The following is a 15750-nucleotide window of genomic DNA, read 5'->3' on the forward strand; positions in this document are numbered from 1 at the left end:
TTTTTTTTGTGAAATTTGTAACTCTTCATTCTGTATTAATTTAAAGGTTTTTATCATATCTAGTCCAATGATAAAATCCTGAAAATTTTCTTCTTTGACTATGTACACATCCATTTCTTTTTCAACGTCAAATATTTTTATCTTAATTGTAATTAATCCTTTTGTTGTTCCCACACCATTAATCGATTTCAGGTATATTTTATTTACATCATTCTTCTTCCCCTTTACTTTAATCAATCTTGAGTTTATGAGTGATACCTGAGATCCTGGGTCGTATGTTCCTTGAATTTCTAACTTATCCTCTAATAATAGTCTGACCTTGATTAATGGTGTGTTTATTCGTTTTTTTTTTCGGTGTTTAATTGTGCATCAATAACTGAGTTGTTTCCTATTAGGCTTGTTGTGCCGGTGTGTTTTCCTTCTTCTTTTGTTTTGAACCAACATTTTTCTGCCGGGTGGTATCTAGTGCCTTTATTCAAACTTTCGCATACAGTGTAGAAATGCGTTTGCGAATAGTGCGATCGAGAGATACATTCTGCCTTATGGATCAAACCGAACGAAATTTCGAAGTTCATATAATTGATGCTACACTTCTTGTTAGACGTTCAAAAATTTCACCTGGGCACCTATTATGAAAATGTTCGGAATTGATTCCTATCGGAATTATTCCGTTTTTCCCTAGATATTTCTAGATGGGTTATTATGGACGCTCGGATTGTTTCCGAATCGATCGGAAAGTTTCCGGCACCTCGCGAGTTGTCGAAATGTCGATTCCGATCGGAATAAAATAGTGAGAAAGCGGTAATGTGCCAAACTTTGGCACATTATTGCTTTCTCACTATTTTGGTGGCATGCTCTTGGAGGTTATGTGAAATAGAACAACGACATTGTGAAAACGTAAATTGTGATCATGGTAAGTAAGAAAAATATTTTTAATTTTACATTCATATAGATACATACAAGACGATTTGTTTGAAGTAATAATGATTTTTTTGTGGAAATAATCGTTTCCAAGAAAATGTTTTAAGTAAAAATTATTTACCTTCACGAAATAAAAATAGGTTTTAAATAGAAGAAGGTAAAGTTAAAATGAGAGAAAAAAAGTAATAATTTTATAATCTTATTTTCTCACTGAAACACAAAATAATTCTTGTGTGAAATCATTTTGGAAGAACCGCGCTTATTTCCAGAAAAAGATTCAGAAATTATTTATTACTTAAATCGAATCGCTTTGTATATACTTTATCAAAAAATAGTAATATATATTTATTATACATTTGTATTTCTACATATTTATTTATTACATCTTTTCCTTTTTTATATCATAGTTAGCAGTAATACGCCGCGAGAGAGAAAGACAACGTCGTGCAGAAATTCGTGCAGCTCAGATAATGAGACGAACATTGAGGGATATGCTTGATCCTTTTGCTTTACCCGAACAGCAATTCATAGGCATGTATCGATTAAGTAGAAACATGACTAGAACTCTAGTACAAGAGTTGGAACCACATCTTCCTCCACAAAAGAATGCTTTGGCAATTCCAAATGAATTAAAGGTAAAGAAAATATGTAAATAGTATTAGTATTATTGATTATTAAAATATTTTATGTTACTTTTAGAAAACAATATTAACGTTTTACATGTATTTTTTTTGGCTTATCCTTTTGGTCTGAGAAGTAGAGATTTCAAGCTTTAAAAAGTTTTTTTTGAACATCTCGCTACGATGATTTTTCACTGTTATTGCTATTTGAAGATATTAAAAATTAGTGCTAAAATTCAAGTGGCCCATTTCTTTTGCGTGTGAGTGTATATATATATAAGACAATTATCTTTATATGTTGTTCGCTGGTAACAATAGGCACAATATGTTTCTCTGTAAACAAAGTTTTGAATTTTATTCACGATTACAATTAATTACAAGATTTACAATATTTACACCCTCACCTGTAAACAAAGAAACGACAATTAAAGCCTATTATCCTCCTATTGTTCCTCTTTATTTACGCTTCCTTAATCTTTGGCCTTTTCCGACCTATCTCTCAATCACTGCCGATTTTATCTTTCTATCTGTCAATTCTTCCTTGCGTACCCCTCTCTTCTCCCCTCTTTTTCTTATCGCTCTCTTTCTGTCTATCGATAATCCATCCGTGTGTTTTCGTACTGCTCGTTCCATCTAGCGGGGTCAGTTCAAGTGGTATGCGGAGCATGAGGAGCGCGGCTCATTTGAGTTAAAGAAACTATGTTTTCTTTACATATATATATATTATTTTTATTTATTCAAACAGGTGCTGTGTGCTTTGAATTTTTACGCTCAAGGTAGTTACCAGAAAGCTGTTGGCGTGGACAGTAGATTGAGTATAGCTCAACCTACTGTAAGTATTATACTGAAGCAAATTACATCCGCCATTAATCATCATTTGCTGAGAAGATGGATACATTTTCCAACAACTCCAGAAGAAGTACAAGAGATTGTACAAAGGTATATATTAACAATTAGAAATTCTGAAATACCTCACTTTTTTATATTTATTTAAAAAATCGTAACAGATTTTTATTAAACAATGAAATAAACATGTGAAACTTTAAAGTTTTAAAGTAAAAAACAAATAAAATTTACATACTTAAATTATAATTTATAGTCAAATATTTAATTAGCACACAAGTAAATTAAGTAGACTTCTTTTGTATGATTTAGTCTTCTATTCGTCAAATATTTCTTCTTCTTCTACGTTGCTATTTTGTACCTAAAAAAATTACAAGAGAAAATTTAATCAATTGAAGAATCACGGCGACGAAAAAATGAACAGAATCGATCGGGACTAGAACTCGGTGTGTCCTTTGTTCCAAGTATTACTAGTCTCGCATCTAGCAAGCTATCCTACGACCCATGACAGCTCCACTATCACTCCGATCATCAATCAATATCTAATTGATCTTATGGCCTACAGAAATATGTTTTTTTTTTTTTAGAAATTACAACAACACTAGGATTCCAGGATTAATAGGATTGATAGATGGAACAAATGTAGCCATAAGATGTCCTAATATACATGAGGGATTATACATCAATAGAAAAGGTTTCCATGCACAGCATGTGCAAATTGTAAGTGCAATTTTAATGGCCGGTAGTCGGTTCTTATTGAAAGATCATCTGAAGTAAATGTCTGAAGATGTTAAGACGGTTTTATGTGATTGGCTTATGACATCTTAATACTATACTTAAAATAATTTTAAATATAAGAACCGACTATGAATATTAATGTAATTTATATTTCTCTATCACAATTTGTAATACTAATGATTAATACTCATAAACTAATGTCATGAATAAACTGTTTTATAGATATGTGATACAAATCTGGAAATAATTAATATATTGGCGAGATATCCAGGCTCTAGTCATGATTCTTTCGTGTGGAGAAATTGTTACGCACGGCATCTTCTCCGAACGCAATATGAAGTTGGTAATCATTGTTGGATGTTTGGTAAGCACTAATTCAAGTAATTAAATCTGTATCTCTGAAATTTGATTTAATATATATATTTATTTTTAAAAGAAATACCTATCTTTTAAATCAAATTTTTAACGAGTCATATTGGATATGGTGTTTTAATGTAATATTATACAATACATATATTCTTTTTGTTTTACTTATTCAAATAATTTAATAGATAAGGAATCTTCTTTGCTCATTTAAATTTTTGCAGTAAACTAGTTTTTTTAATTTTTAATTTTCAAGGTGATTCTGGATACCCACTGGAGCCATGGCTGCTAACACCATTTGCAGAAACACAACCTGGCACACGACAAGAACATTTTAATGAACGCCACAGTACTGTACGTAGCACTGTAGAGCGCTGCATAGGCGTTTTAAAAAAACGATTTAGATGCCTTCTTCGATATCGCACATTAGAATATATGCCAGAAAAAGCAGGTGAAATTATTAATGCGTGTGCAGTGCTGCACAATATGTGCATGCGTGCTAACTTGCCTGATCCGCCAGAACCAGATGAAGCTGTTATGGCTCTAGAAGATAATGGTCATAACATCGTAGTACAGCCTATGCTAGAAGGTAGAGCTATTTTCAATGAAGGACAACGTGTACGCGATCGACTTGCTACTCGATTAGGTGTATAATTATATTTCTGTGTGATAGTTAATTATTCTCCTTACATTCGATTATAGCTGCATTCGGTAATGCAAATCTGAGGCGTCGGAGTGCTTTTTTATTATAGCATATGTCACGTGCACTGTAGAAAAAGAGCACTCCGGCGCCTCAGATTTGGATTGCCGAACGCAGCTTATGATTTATTGATTTCTACACCTATTCGTTAATCCATTACTGCTACTACCCATTGTAGAATGTGCTTTATACTATAATTCAATGTTATTTATGTACTTAATTATATACTTTTAATTATACTAGTTTAAATTTCAAAAACAATTTCAAAACGAATGCCATGAACAACGAGCGAATTGGCCAATCACTAGAAGACCAGCTTAACGTAAACAGTAGCAAATTAAACGTATTAATTTCGACAAGAAGAGTTTTATTTGTACGTTTTTCTGTGTATGGCAGCCCTTAGTGAACGATTAAAAAAGGATTCAACGCTGTTCTTACTAACCTTACTTATTTTATTACCTATATCTATATACCTATACCTATACCTATACCTATATACCTATTTTATTACTATTTTATACCTTACTTATTTTATTTTATTACTTATTTTTTTACTTTTATATAGTATTTCACCATGTAGTGCCATGTGCCCAAAATATACCTTGTAGCCCAATCAGAATTAATAATGACAATAATCAAATGATGAATAGAAAATTAATCGCAAATCATCGCGTTTTATAGAGATTGTACCGCGTTGTCGTGCACCAATGAGTACATCTGCATTTGTTGTAGTGCAGAATAATACGAAGACCAACATCCTGCAGATAAACTATCATAATATTATTGCTACTACACTATATTACTTTTAATATTATTACTATTATAATAATTGTACGCACCACAGTTGTATCTTGTAAAAAATACTTTATATAATCTGCAATATTTATAACTGCATCAGTCAGTTTTTTAAGTGCAATTGTCTGTGCTTGCATTTCAGTAAGAATTTGTACATCAATGTCTACAAAAATATACAAAAAGGAGTAATATTAATATATAGACTTCGTCAATCTAATTATTACTATTACTTTTATTACTAGTAGTAATAAAATATTACTATTGTTGTTTGTTTCAATTTATTCTCACCACGATTTTCTGTCGATTCTAGTTTTTTTTCGGCGTTTTGTCGGTTCCTGTATTTTACTACAAATTTGTACATCGATATCTGAAAAAAATGTTCAAAAAAAATAAAAATAAAACAATTAAATATTAAAATTTTTATTGCAAACTTATTTATTGTTATTATTATCACTACCCCTACTATTATTACTAGTATTGCTACTATTTAATATACATATTTAAATTTTCTCAGACATACCATTGGTTTCAGTAGATCCTTGTTTTTTTGGCGTTTTGTTATATCTTTACATATTGTTGGCTCGTAGAATTGAGAGGGAGTAAGCAACTGAGTTCCTTTATCAATAGAATGTAAATAAACGGATGAAGATGACGGTGATGTAGCTGGAGGAGAGCCAGAAGCGAGCGGAGTAGTTTTTTGCTGAGAGAGAGATGAATATGAATAAGTTCCGATGAACACATGTGTAGTGGAAGAGATTCACATGGAATAGGGTTATCTTGATGCTGTAATGTAAATACAAGGATTATATTTATCAATAATTAGTAATTAATTTTTTAAAAAATTAATTTTATTAATATGTATAGACTCAACAGTAAGTATTCAAGAATAAGACTCAATAGTACTCACCTCGACAGGATCTATTATGTTTTCACGAGGTTTCGTAGCAAAAAGAGCAGCTTCTTGTCGAAAGAGAGGAGAAGAATGTGGGTAAATATCGATACTCTTTATACGAGGTTTTGATAAAGTATGAGATTGAGATGGAACCGAGTTATCTTGATACTGTAATATCAATACAATATATACACATAAGAATTATTATAGTCAATAAAACTCAAAAATACCTACCTCTACAAGGTCTTCTATAGAGTTATAAGATCTGGAGGAAGACGTGGATTGAAATAGAGATTGAGAAGGACACCTGTTATTGTTTTGATACTGTGATACAGATTGTTTTGTGCAATTTTGTGGCTATATAAATAAATGAATAAAAATAAATATAATAAAAATACAAAAACAGGTATAACATAAAAATCAATATATGTAAATAATTCATTAATAGATGATAAAATTCAACAGTACCAACCTCCGCAGGATCTATTATATTTATATGCCCCTCTACTGATTCAGAACCTATTAAGGCGATCAATCTCTCTTCTACTTCTAGAAGAGGAGCTGGAGATGGACCCCCTCCTCCTGTACCTCGTTGATAACTTTTTAACTTTGCTGCCTTGGCTTTGGTATCCACCCGCCAATCTCTCCATGACTGTAAAAAACATCATATATATAGATATAAAACATACAACACTGTACAACACAGGTTCTCTTCCATAGGAAATTTAAAGAGATTCTGAAAATAGACATAAAAAACATGCATGTATCTTGGCGTTTTACCAGATCAAGTCGTTAAAGTTGATAATAGATATAATATGTACATATTTATACTTTTATCCATTTATCTGTCGATTTGGTCGCACCATTCCCACAACTATTTAAAAGGTTAGCCAATTGTTCCCATAAAATGTTCGATCGTTTCCTGGCATCTAATTCTTGTACTCTATTTTGTGCCAGATCAGAATGGTTTTCCATAAACTGCAACATTAGCAGTTGTTGCTCTCCTGTTGTCTTTTTTCTCTTCTGTTGATTAAAAATTATATGTATATACTATGAATTGCATCACGAGAGCAGTGCTATTGCATAATTTTATTCTTGTTTCGCGTTTAATTAACAATAAAGATAAAAGGACATAGATAATAACAATGAGTAAATGATATAGTGCACTCCCTGAATGCAATCATAAAATAAAAATACTTTGTTGTATGATTAAAATATTTGGAATATAAAATTATTAATACTTACATTATCTGTCATTTTCTTATTTTTTGTCAACTAAAAGAAACATCAAGATTAAGTTAAAAAATATCGCAGAATGTTTTTAATAGGTTATATGTATATAAATATATCTAGTCTACATATATAAAGAAATAACAATAATTTGCTAATAGCAACAATCCGATACAATGCTTTATACTGCATTAAAAACAAAATATAATTACTGTTATCAACGCTGGCTTCAATAAAGTCTCAATAAAGGCTTCAATAAAGGAAAGCAGCCATAATTATGCCGGTTATTACGGATATTTTGAATCTAGTCATTTTTCTTGTAGGCTTATATTGTGATTGGTTATAAAATCCCATTTCGCCCGTTCCTCTCGTTCCACTTATATTCATTCCGCACCTAGAGAAATGGTCGGAAAGCCGATTCCGTTCGGCAACCATAATAGCAAAACCGCATGAACGGAATCACGGTCGGAAACTCGTGAGTCGGAATCTCGCAATTCCGATCGGAAACGCAAAATTTTCATAATAGGTGCCCTGATAACACTATTAACCGCGGTAGACTTAAATAGAAAATCCGGTGGTAGGAAAACTGACGATTCCACACGAGTCGAGGGCAAACAAAACGCGAATACGTTATACAAGGGTAAACCGAATGCTAGTAAGAGCCCGTTTTATAACAAGTCGAGTTACGTAGCGTCGCCTAGATACTTTAATAAAGATAAACGATTCAATAGTTGGCGTCAGAATGATAATTATGCTAAGGCATTAGTACCGAAAACGCAGTATAATGCGAATAATCCGCGAATAACTAAGTCTGGTAGTGTGCAGATTGCCAAGATTCCAGCAAACATGGATACCAGAAATATGAAAACCGTTAGTAGTAGAGATGTCGCGAATAAGATTAGATCCGCGGATAAAGTAGCCGATAGTGGTAAAAACAAATACGATAGATCCGGGACTAACGCGAGTAAGAAATTAGCGGTAGTTAAAGCTCCGCGTGATAAAGGTTTTCAAGATAAAACGAAGACTGTACTTATAAGAAGAATAAACTTAGAATTGCGAGAAGCAAAACAACGAATTCCGACGGTGATACGGATTCGGACAGCATAAACGCGATACGAGCGAGACATCATACGAAGAGTGTACTCATCGACTCAAGTCGCAAGAATGAAGATAAGCAACTGTACAGCGAAATTACCAGAGGAAGGAAGTACTCTGAAGAAGAAAAGGAGAATTTCAGAAGAAATATTTCCGATATGAAGATAAGAGCGCCTAAGACGCCAACAAAACGCGAAAGCGTTGATCCAGCATCCGGTGAACGGGATGAACAGGATTTGAACCTATTCAAATGGGAGCATCCTGTAGCAAGACCGAGAACCGCGTTGAAGAACGGGAAGATCAAAAGGCAGCTGTTCAAACAGCCGATCGAGGACTGTCTCCGCGTAAGATGCGAAGGAAACTTAAAGTACTGTTATTGGATATCCAAGATAGATTGGAACGACAGGAACGAAATAAAATAAACGCTGTTGCTTATTCTAACAACCGTGATCGAGGAAATCGACAAGCGGAATATGAAAGACAAACCGAATTAAATAAAATTCGAAGAAAAGTCTACTTTCAAGATGAGCGTAAAGCTTGGCTAAAGTTCAAAGATGAACAACGCCAGAAGAAAAAGGATAAACAGGCTAAGAATATCGCCAAAGAATGGAATGCGATAGCCGAAAATCCATACGAGAAATTATCTCGTAAAGAGAGAAAACCAGTGACAATCCAGTTAAAGAATGTTAGCGATCGCAAAAGGAAAATGAGCGACACTAACGATAAGAAGATTAAAATTAATCTAAAAAACAGAGGAGAAGATAGGATACCTGCTAAACAAAATAGAAGTGATCTCAACCCAGCAGATACGACTGAGGAAACAAAGGAGAGGAATCTTCACGGAAGAATAAAGTACTACAGATCTCCGGAGTCAACCTCGACCACAAATAAGCGACACAAGGATCGCAAAGATGATCACAAAGATCACAATTACGCATTGAAGCGTACAGATAGTTACGGATTGCATGAATTGCGCATAGCGCAAGTTAAGAATTTAAATAAGAAGAGACGGGTAATAGAAGATTCCCGATCTCAAGAAAGAAATAAACGTCGATACAGATACGACGAACATACAATTCCGTAAGAGGAAATTGCAATCAAACACAGTAGAAAATGAAGTTTATCGATGCAGAGACACGATAGAGAGTATTGCAGTGCAGAATTATACATAATGAATCGAGAATATGATGACGATTCAAGAAAATTGATAAAATATAATAGACGTAGCCGTTCGCAAGTAGCGAAGCGTGATGTTCGTCAAATTGAAAACGCTCATAATCCATGCGAAGATTATAGAGAGCGAGACCTTAGAAGGTACAAAAGTTTAAATATTCCTCATGGTACGACGTACACCATTGAGAGAGGAACTTGCATAAAGGATAATGTAGCGCAAACCATTCAACAAGAAAGCGTGAGAAAAGGTAAAAGCCAGAGAAGAATAATTTCCGGAAGATACCGTCAATACGAAAAAGACGGAGATGGTAATATCCGATGCACAGATGAAGCTGATTCCAATAATGGGAACAATTACCTAGAATATTACGAATCTAACGAACAAGCGCAAGGCGTGATAGACGTCGTAATCGAAGAATTAAGTACGAATTGCAACAAAGCGAAGACGAATTCGCCGATTCAGAACGAGAAGAAGAGATACCGGCTCAAATTCCGAAGAAAGGATAATCGCGTAGAGATACTACGAACACAGAGCTACGGGAGCTCAAGTATCAGCGATAACTAAAACATTTTACGACAGATTAGTCGAAAATAAAGAGAAAATGGAAATAATTCCAATAAGAAGATTTACGCTTAAAGGCGCATTCTCGGAAAGAGGTGTCGCGATAAATAACAAAGTGAGATTAAACTTTGAATACAGAAACGTCAAGATAGAACAAGAATTCTACATTGTAGAGAAATTGGCGTATAATATGATAATAGATATCGATTGCTTGATGAAATATAAAGCAGAATTAACGTGTGGAGACACATACGAAGTAAAATTTGACGAAACGGAATTGAATTCCAGATTTATATGTTCGATATCTACAGACGAAGCGTTAAATCAATTGCAAAGAATCTTCAAAGAATATAACGAAGTATTCGAGGATCAAATTGGGTTGGTGAACCATTATAAACACAAAATAGAGGTAAGTACGCAGGCAGCGTATAAAAAGAAGACTTACCCGATTCCTGACAAGCACATGGAAGCAGTCAGAGAACATATAAGAGACTTAGAAACTAAAGGTATAATCGAGAAGCGAGCAACGCAATTTATAAATCCTTTAGTAGTCGTCGTGAAAAAAAATAACGAAATTAGATTATGCCTAGACACAAGAGAACTTAATAAAAGAATCTTGAACGATCACGCTCAGCCGCCTACTGTGGAGGAAGTCTTTCGTAGAATTGGAAGCAAAAAATTCTTTACCACTTTAGACGTGGCGAGTGCCTTCTGGCAAATACCGCTGGAGGCCAAATCCCAACAATACACAGGTTTTATCTTTGATGGGCAGTCGTTCGGTATTAAGACGGCAGGAGCATCTTTTACACGCGCGATGTACAAAGCGATGGGAGATGAAAGCTCCGATTTTATGATTATATATCTGGATGATATCTTAATAGCGTCAAACAGTCTCGAAGAACACATCGAACACATAAGGATCATGATAAGCAAATTACGTCAAGTTGGATTCAAATTAAACATGAGTAAGTGTGAATTCATAAAGAACGAAATCAAGTTTCTAGGACACACTTTTACTGAATTACAAGCGGAAATAAATAATGATACGAAATTAGCCATACAGAATTTCGAAAAACCGCATAACAAGAAGATACTACAGTCGTTCTTAGGTCTAATTAATTGGGACCGTAGATTCATAAAGAATTTAGCACGTATGACAAAACCCTTGGAAGATTTATTAAAGAAGAAAGTTAAATTCCAATGGGGAAAGGAGCAGCAAAAAGCATTCAATAATATAAAGGTAGCATTTATCGAAGCTCCGAATCTTTATTTAACAAAGCCTAACCACAAGTTTGGTATATTCGTAGATGCAGCGAAGACAGGCTTAGGTGCAAGAATGTACCAGTATGATCCGACGGATGAAAACGTAAAATATACGACAGCATACGCTAGTCGAAGTTTAAAAGGTACGGAAAAGAATTATACCGTTACCGAGCTTGAATGCTTAGCGCTAGTGTGGGCGCTTAAGAAATGGAAACCCCTGCTAATGGGACGTCACGTAAAAGTGCATACGGATCACCGAGCACTACAATTTCTGTCAACATGCATAAATAATAATAGCAGAATTGCTAGATGGTTTGAGTTCTTACAGGAATTCGACCTCGAGATAATACATATCCCCGGTAGAGAAAATAAACACGCAGACCTACTGTCGCGTATGAATAAAAACGAAGCGGAAATCAACGATGAAGAAGGCATAATAGCCGTAATAGACGATCCGTTTGACGGAATAGATACGTCGGAGTGGATAGAGATGATCTACGAAGCTCAACAAAACGACGAGGAATTAATAAACATCGCCGCTGCACAACCACAACGTTGGTATCAACGAGACGGAATAATACGGTTCTACGCAGATGAAGATTTCGAAAGGATCGCCGTACCGTCGAGTATATCGTGGGATTTGTTAAACAAGATACATGCATATATGTTGCACTTCGGAACGGATAAACTCATTGGGTTTACCAAGAGTTACTTCGTGGTGAATAACCTAGGAAGATTAGCGAGAGACGTGGTAGCGTCTTGCGAGATCTGTCAAGCGACGAAGTACTATACAAGGGCGACGGAGGGCGAACAGTACTACGAACTGCCCGACGCGCCAGGAAAAGTCGTTTCAATGGACATATTTGGTCCGTTACCGAGATCCGATAATAAATTCAGATACGTATTAGTACTGATGGATCAATTTTCAAAGTTTGCAAAACTTTATCCTATGGAAAACCAAATATTGGATACCATTATGAATATTCTGGAAAACGATTACTTCAAGCAAGTTGGATTACCAGAAGAAATCCTCACGGATAACGGAGGATAATTCCTAACCAAAAGATGGAAGAGATTCGCGGACGAGTGTGAATTTTCGATACGAAAAACGACACCGTATAATCCCCAGAGCAATCCCGTAGAAAGGGTGATGCGGGTAGAATAATCAGGACTTATGCCAGTGAGCATCATACGAAATGGGACCAGATAATTTTCCGAACAGAGTCGATCCTGAATGCTACAGAACATTCTTCAACAAGGTTCGCACCGGAAACGTTTCACATAAACCCACGTGAATACAACGAGATGGATCCTACTATTTATCCTGAAGAAGAAAAATCCTTGTCGATGGAAGAAAAGATAGACCTAGCAAGGATAAATCTACAAAAAGCCGCGGATAAAAGAAAAACACAATTCGACAAGACGAGCACTGCGAAGCAATATAAAGTCGGTGACTACGTCTGGAAGAAGTTGCACAGAAGGTCAGATGCTAGTAGACGCACGACCAGAAAGATACATTTGGCGTACGAAGGACCATACCGCGTCGAGGAAGTTGTGAGACCAAATGCATATCTGTTAGACGATGGTAATGTATATAACAGCCGTCAATTGAAGCCTCATAGAGAATCCAAATGAAAAAAAGATCGTCAGGAAGACGAGGTAAGAAATGCATCACTTTTGATTAATATAATAGAGGTAGAATCTACAGATGATTCAGCGGATGAATACACCGCACAATTAAAACAAAAGTTAAAGATACTTACTGAAAAATTCAGAAGATTAAAAGAAATCGAAAGAGATTTCAAAAAGAAAACTATTCCAAAGAAAACTTTGGTCACTAAAAGATACGATTGGAGTAAGAAAAAGAATTTATTCGTAAAGAATAATAGTAAGAAACGGCGAGGAGAAATCCCGTGCGTAAATAAAGAACGGCGAGGAGAGATCCCATCCATAGAGACAAATAATCTAGAACGGCGAGAAGAAATTCCGTGCCTAAATCTAGAACGGCGAGGAGAAACCCTGTGCGTAAATCTAGAACGGCGAGGAGAAACCCCGTGCGTACAAATAAGTAGTGTAGATAGGAGAGGAGAAGACTTGTTAACAAATTCAGAGAGTCTAGATAGGCGAGGAGAACTTAGTATTAATAATCCTCAAACAAAGCTTACAATCCTTGAGCCTTATTCCACTAATGTCCTATTTGACAATGTTAATAAACAAAAGATATCAATTCACGATACACAAAAATTGAATAATAAACTTATGTCTCAATTGAATAAAAATACAATAAATGTATGTAATGTAAAATGTAACAATAAAATTGTTTGCAATCTTAAAAGATTGAAAAGTAAATTTACTCCAGTGATCTTGGTTCTACATAATAATAATAGTAGCGAAAATGCGAATGTTTTAGAGTATAAGTCGCGCAGTAGAAAGGCCAGAGAATTCCACTCTACTTCCAAGATGTCCGAGGACGCACGATCCAGCACTGGCTCATGGATGATGTTATGGGAAGAGGAAGAAGCTCTACGAAAGTTCATCGAGAAAAAGTATCAACAAGAGAGGACTAGAGCAGCGAGCATCGCCAGGGTTAATATATTGAGGAACTTTGTAAACTCATTAAGCCCAATTCCATCCGAGGAGGATGAGAATGAAGAAGAGGATGATCTAAACGATGACCAGCTGAAAGAAGCAGAAAACAGCATGATGGACTTAATGTCCAAATACACAAAACAGAGAAATAAGTATCGTGGAACGGTACTTAATCATACGATGAAAGATCTCCAGGGAATACCGATATGCCAATTCGTTTCATCAATTAACGTGAAAGAATTGCGCGATTACGACGAAACACAGGAACCACCGTCGTACAGAATGATAGTCGATATCGTGGGAAATAAGACTGAAGCATACTATCAAATAATAACTCCAGAAGATGCTAAAGAATATAAAGAATTCATCAATCAGCTGGACGATCCTAAACTTAGTGTAATAAACACTGAGAAAATAGAAGAAGACGTTAACAAACCAAGTACATCCAAACAGGTCGACAAACAAAGGCCGAAGGATATAATAACGTCGACACCTAAAGTAACTTTACAGAGGATGTCCATTCCAAAAAAGGTATTAACGCCGATACTTCAAAAAGAAGTCGAAAAAAGAAAACTGGAGAATAGAATTAATGTGACTAAAATATTAGCTCACAAACCAGAAAATATCGACGTGACGAACATCCTAACTCGTCACGCGAGCACTAACAAGTTGTTTACAATGAAACCAACTATTTATGATTCATCAGAAGATGAGAAAAGTAATAATGAGGAAGTTAAAGAGAAATCAGTTTCCCCGACAATTAAGCCTGTGAGATTAGAAATTTCAACTACCAAGATAAAATCAAATAAATCGGTAGGTAGGCCGAAAAAACGAAAACAACCCAATCAGTATACGGGTACACAGTCTCCGTGTGTCGACAAAGAAAAGAAATCCGATGTCAGCGTTATAAATGCATCGGTAAGCACTCATTCGTTTGCTACACAAACGAATTCTTGGGCGAGGAGTTTGCAACCGCCATTGGAATTCCTCAATGGTGATTGCGACGCATTGACAACTAGCCAACGTATAATAACGGAATTGTTTCCCATACAGCCCACGAAGGAACAAACTGTGGAGGAGGACACGGAGGAGATAAGGCCGAAAAGGGTGTTCAAAAGACTCACCACATTGGACGAGGACCAGAAGGAGAGGACAGAAGATGCCCCAAAAGCCCTCCAAGACCAATAGAAACGCCCCGGTAAAGAGCCCTCCATAATAAACTAAAGCCTTCCCATAGAAGTAAATATAAGACACATACACTAGTGATATTGTTAATGACGACACATATTTTATCCCATAGAGATAAGAGATATTATATTAAGATATTAAGTAAGATTTATATGATAATTTTGATACTTAGATACTAACGCATTTTGAAAACTTTTATATATTTTATATTAATGATTTAATAAGTTAAAATACTCTTATAACTTTTATACACTTTTGATATATAGTGTTTATATTCGATGATATTTGATATTTTATACGTTTTTAATTAAACAATTACATAAGAACTATTTATACAACAATGTTGTTAATTTTCCCATACGTAGAAACGGAAATACCATAGGCATACCAAAGGACACTCACCTGCGACCTACCGATTATGAGATAGAGCTAAGGCTCTCTTGTAATGAATTTTCGTGATACGAAGGATAGGTCCGCATGATAGTTCATTGTATACTCTATATCCACGTCGAGTTTTATTCCAATCGCACCTATCGTATAAAAGATAAAATGGAAACAGGAAACTTGGAATGATTAGAAATAATCAGGAAATGAAAAGGTCAAGTCATGTTCAAAAATAGATTCTCGCAAATTAAAAAACCCAACAAATTTAAACCTTTGAAATTAACCCCAAAAATTTGAATCTTTCTAAACATGAATATAATTATGTTATTTTCTATGTTATGTACCACGAAAAGTAAATCTCGCAAATTAAAAAACCCAAAAAATTTAAACCTTC

The 15750-nt window shown here is 34.9% G+C and overlaps 1 protein-coding gene across 1 annotated transcript; it reads left to right on the forward strand.

The window, feature by feature from the left end:
• Positions 1 to 1391: 1391 nt before the first annotated feature.
• LOC108782921 (putative nuclease HARBI1) lies at positions 1392 to 4139 on the forward strand. The gene is made up of 5 exons (XM_018551322.1): positions 1392 to 1556; positions 2287 to 2480; positions 2972 to 3104; positions 3345 to 3486; positions 3742 to 4139. Exons 1-5 carry the CDS (start codon positions 1392 to 1394, stop codon positions 4137 to 4139), a joined length of 1032 nt encoding a protein of 343 aa, XP_018406824.1.
• Positions 4140 to 15750: the final 11611 nt, after the last annotated feature.

Source organism: Cyphomyrmex costatus, unplaced genomic scaffold (genome assembly GCF_001594065.2).
Source record: "Cyphomyrmex costatus isolate MS0001 unplaced genomic scaffold, Ccosl1.0 scaffold1387, whole genome shotgun sequence".
Taxonomy (NCBI): Eukaryota; Metazoa; Arthropoda; class Insecta; order Hymenoptera; family Formicidae; genus Cyphomyrmex; species Cyphomyrmex costatus.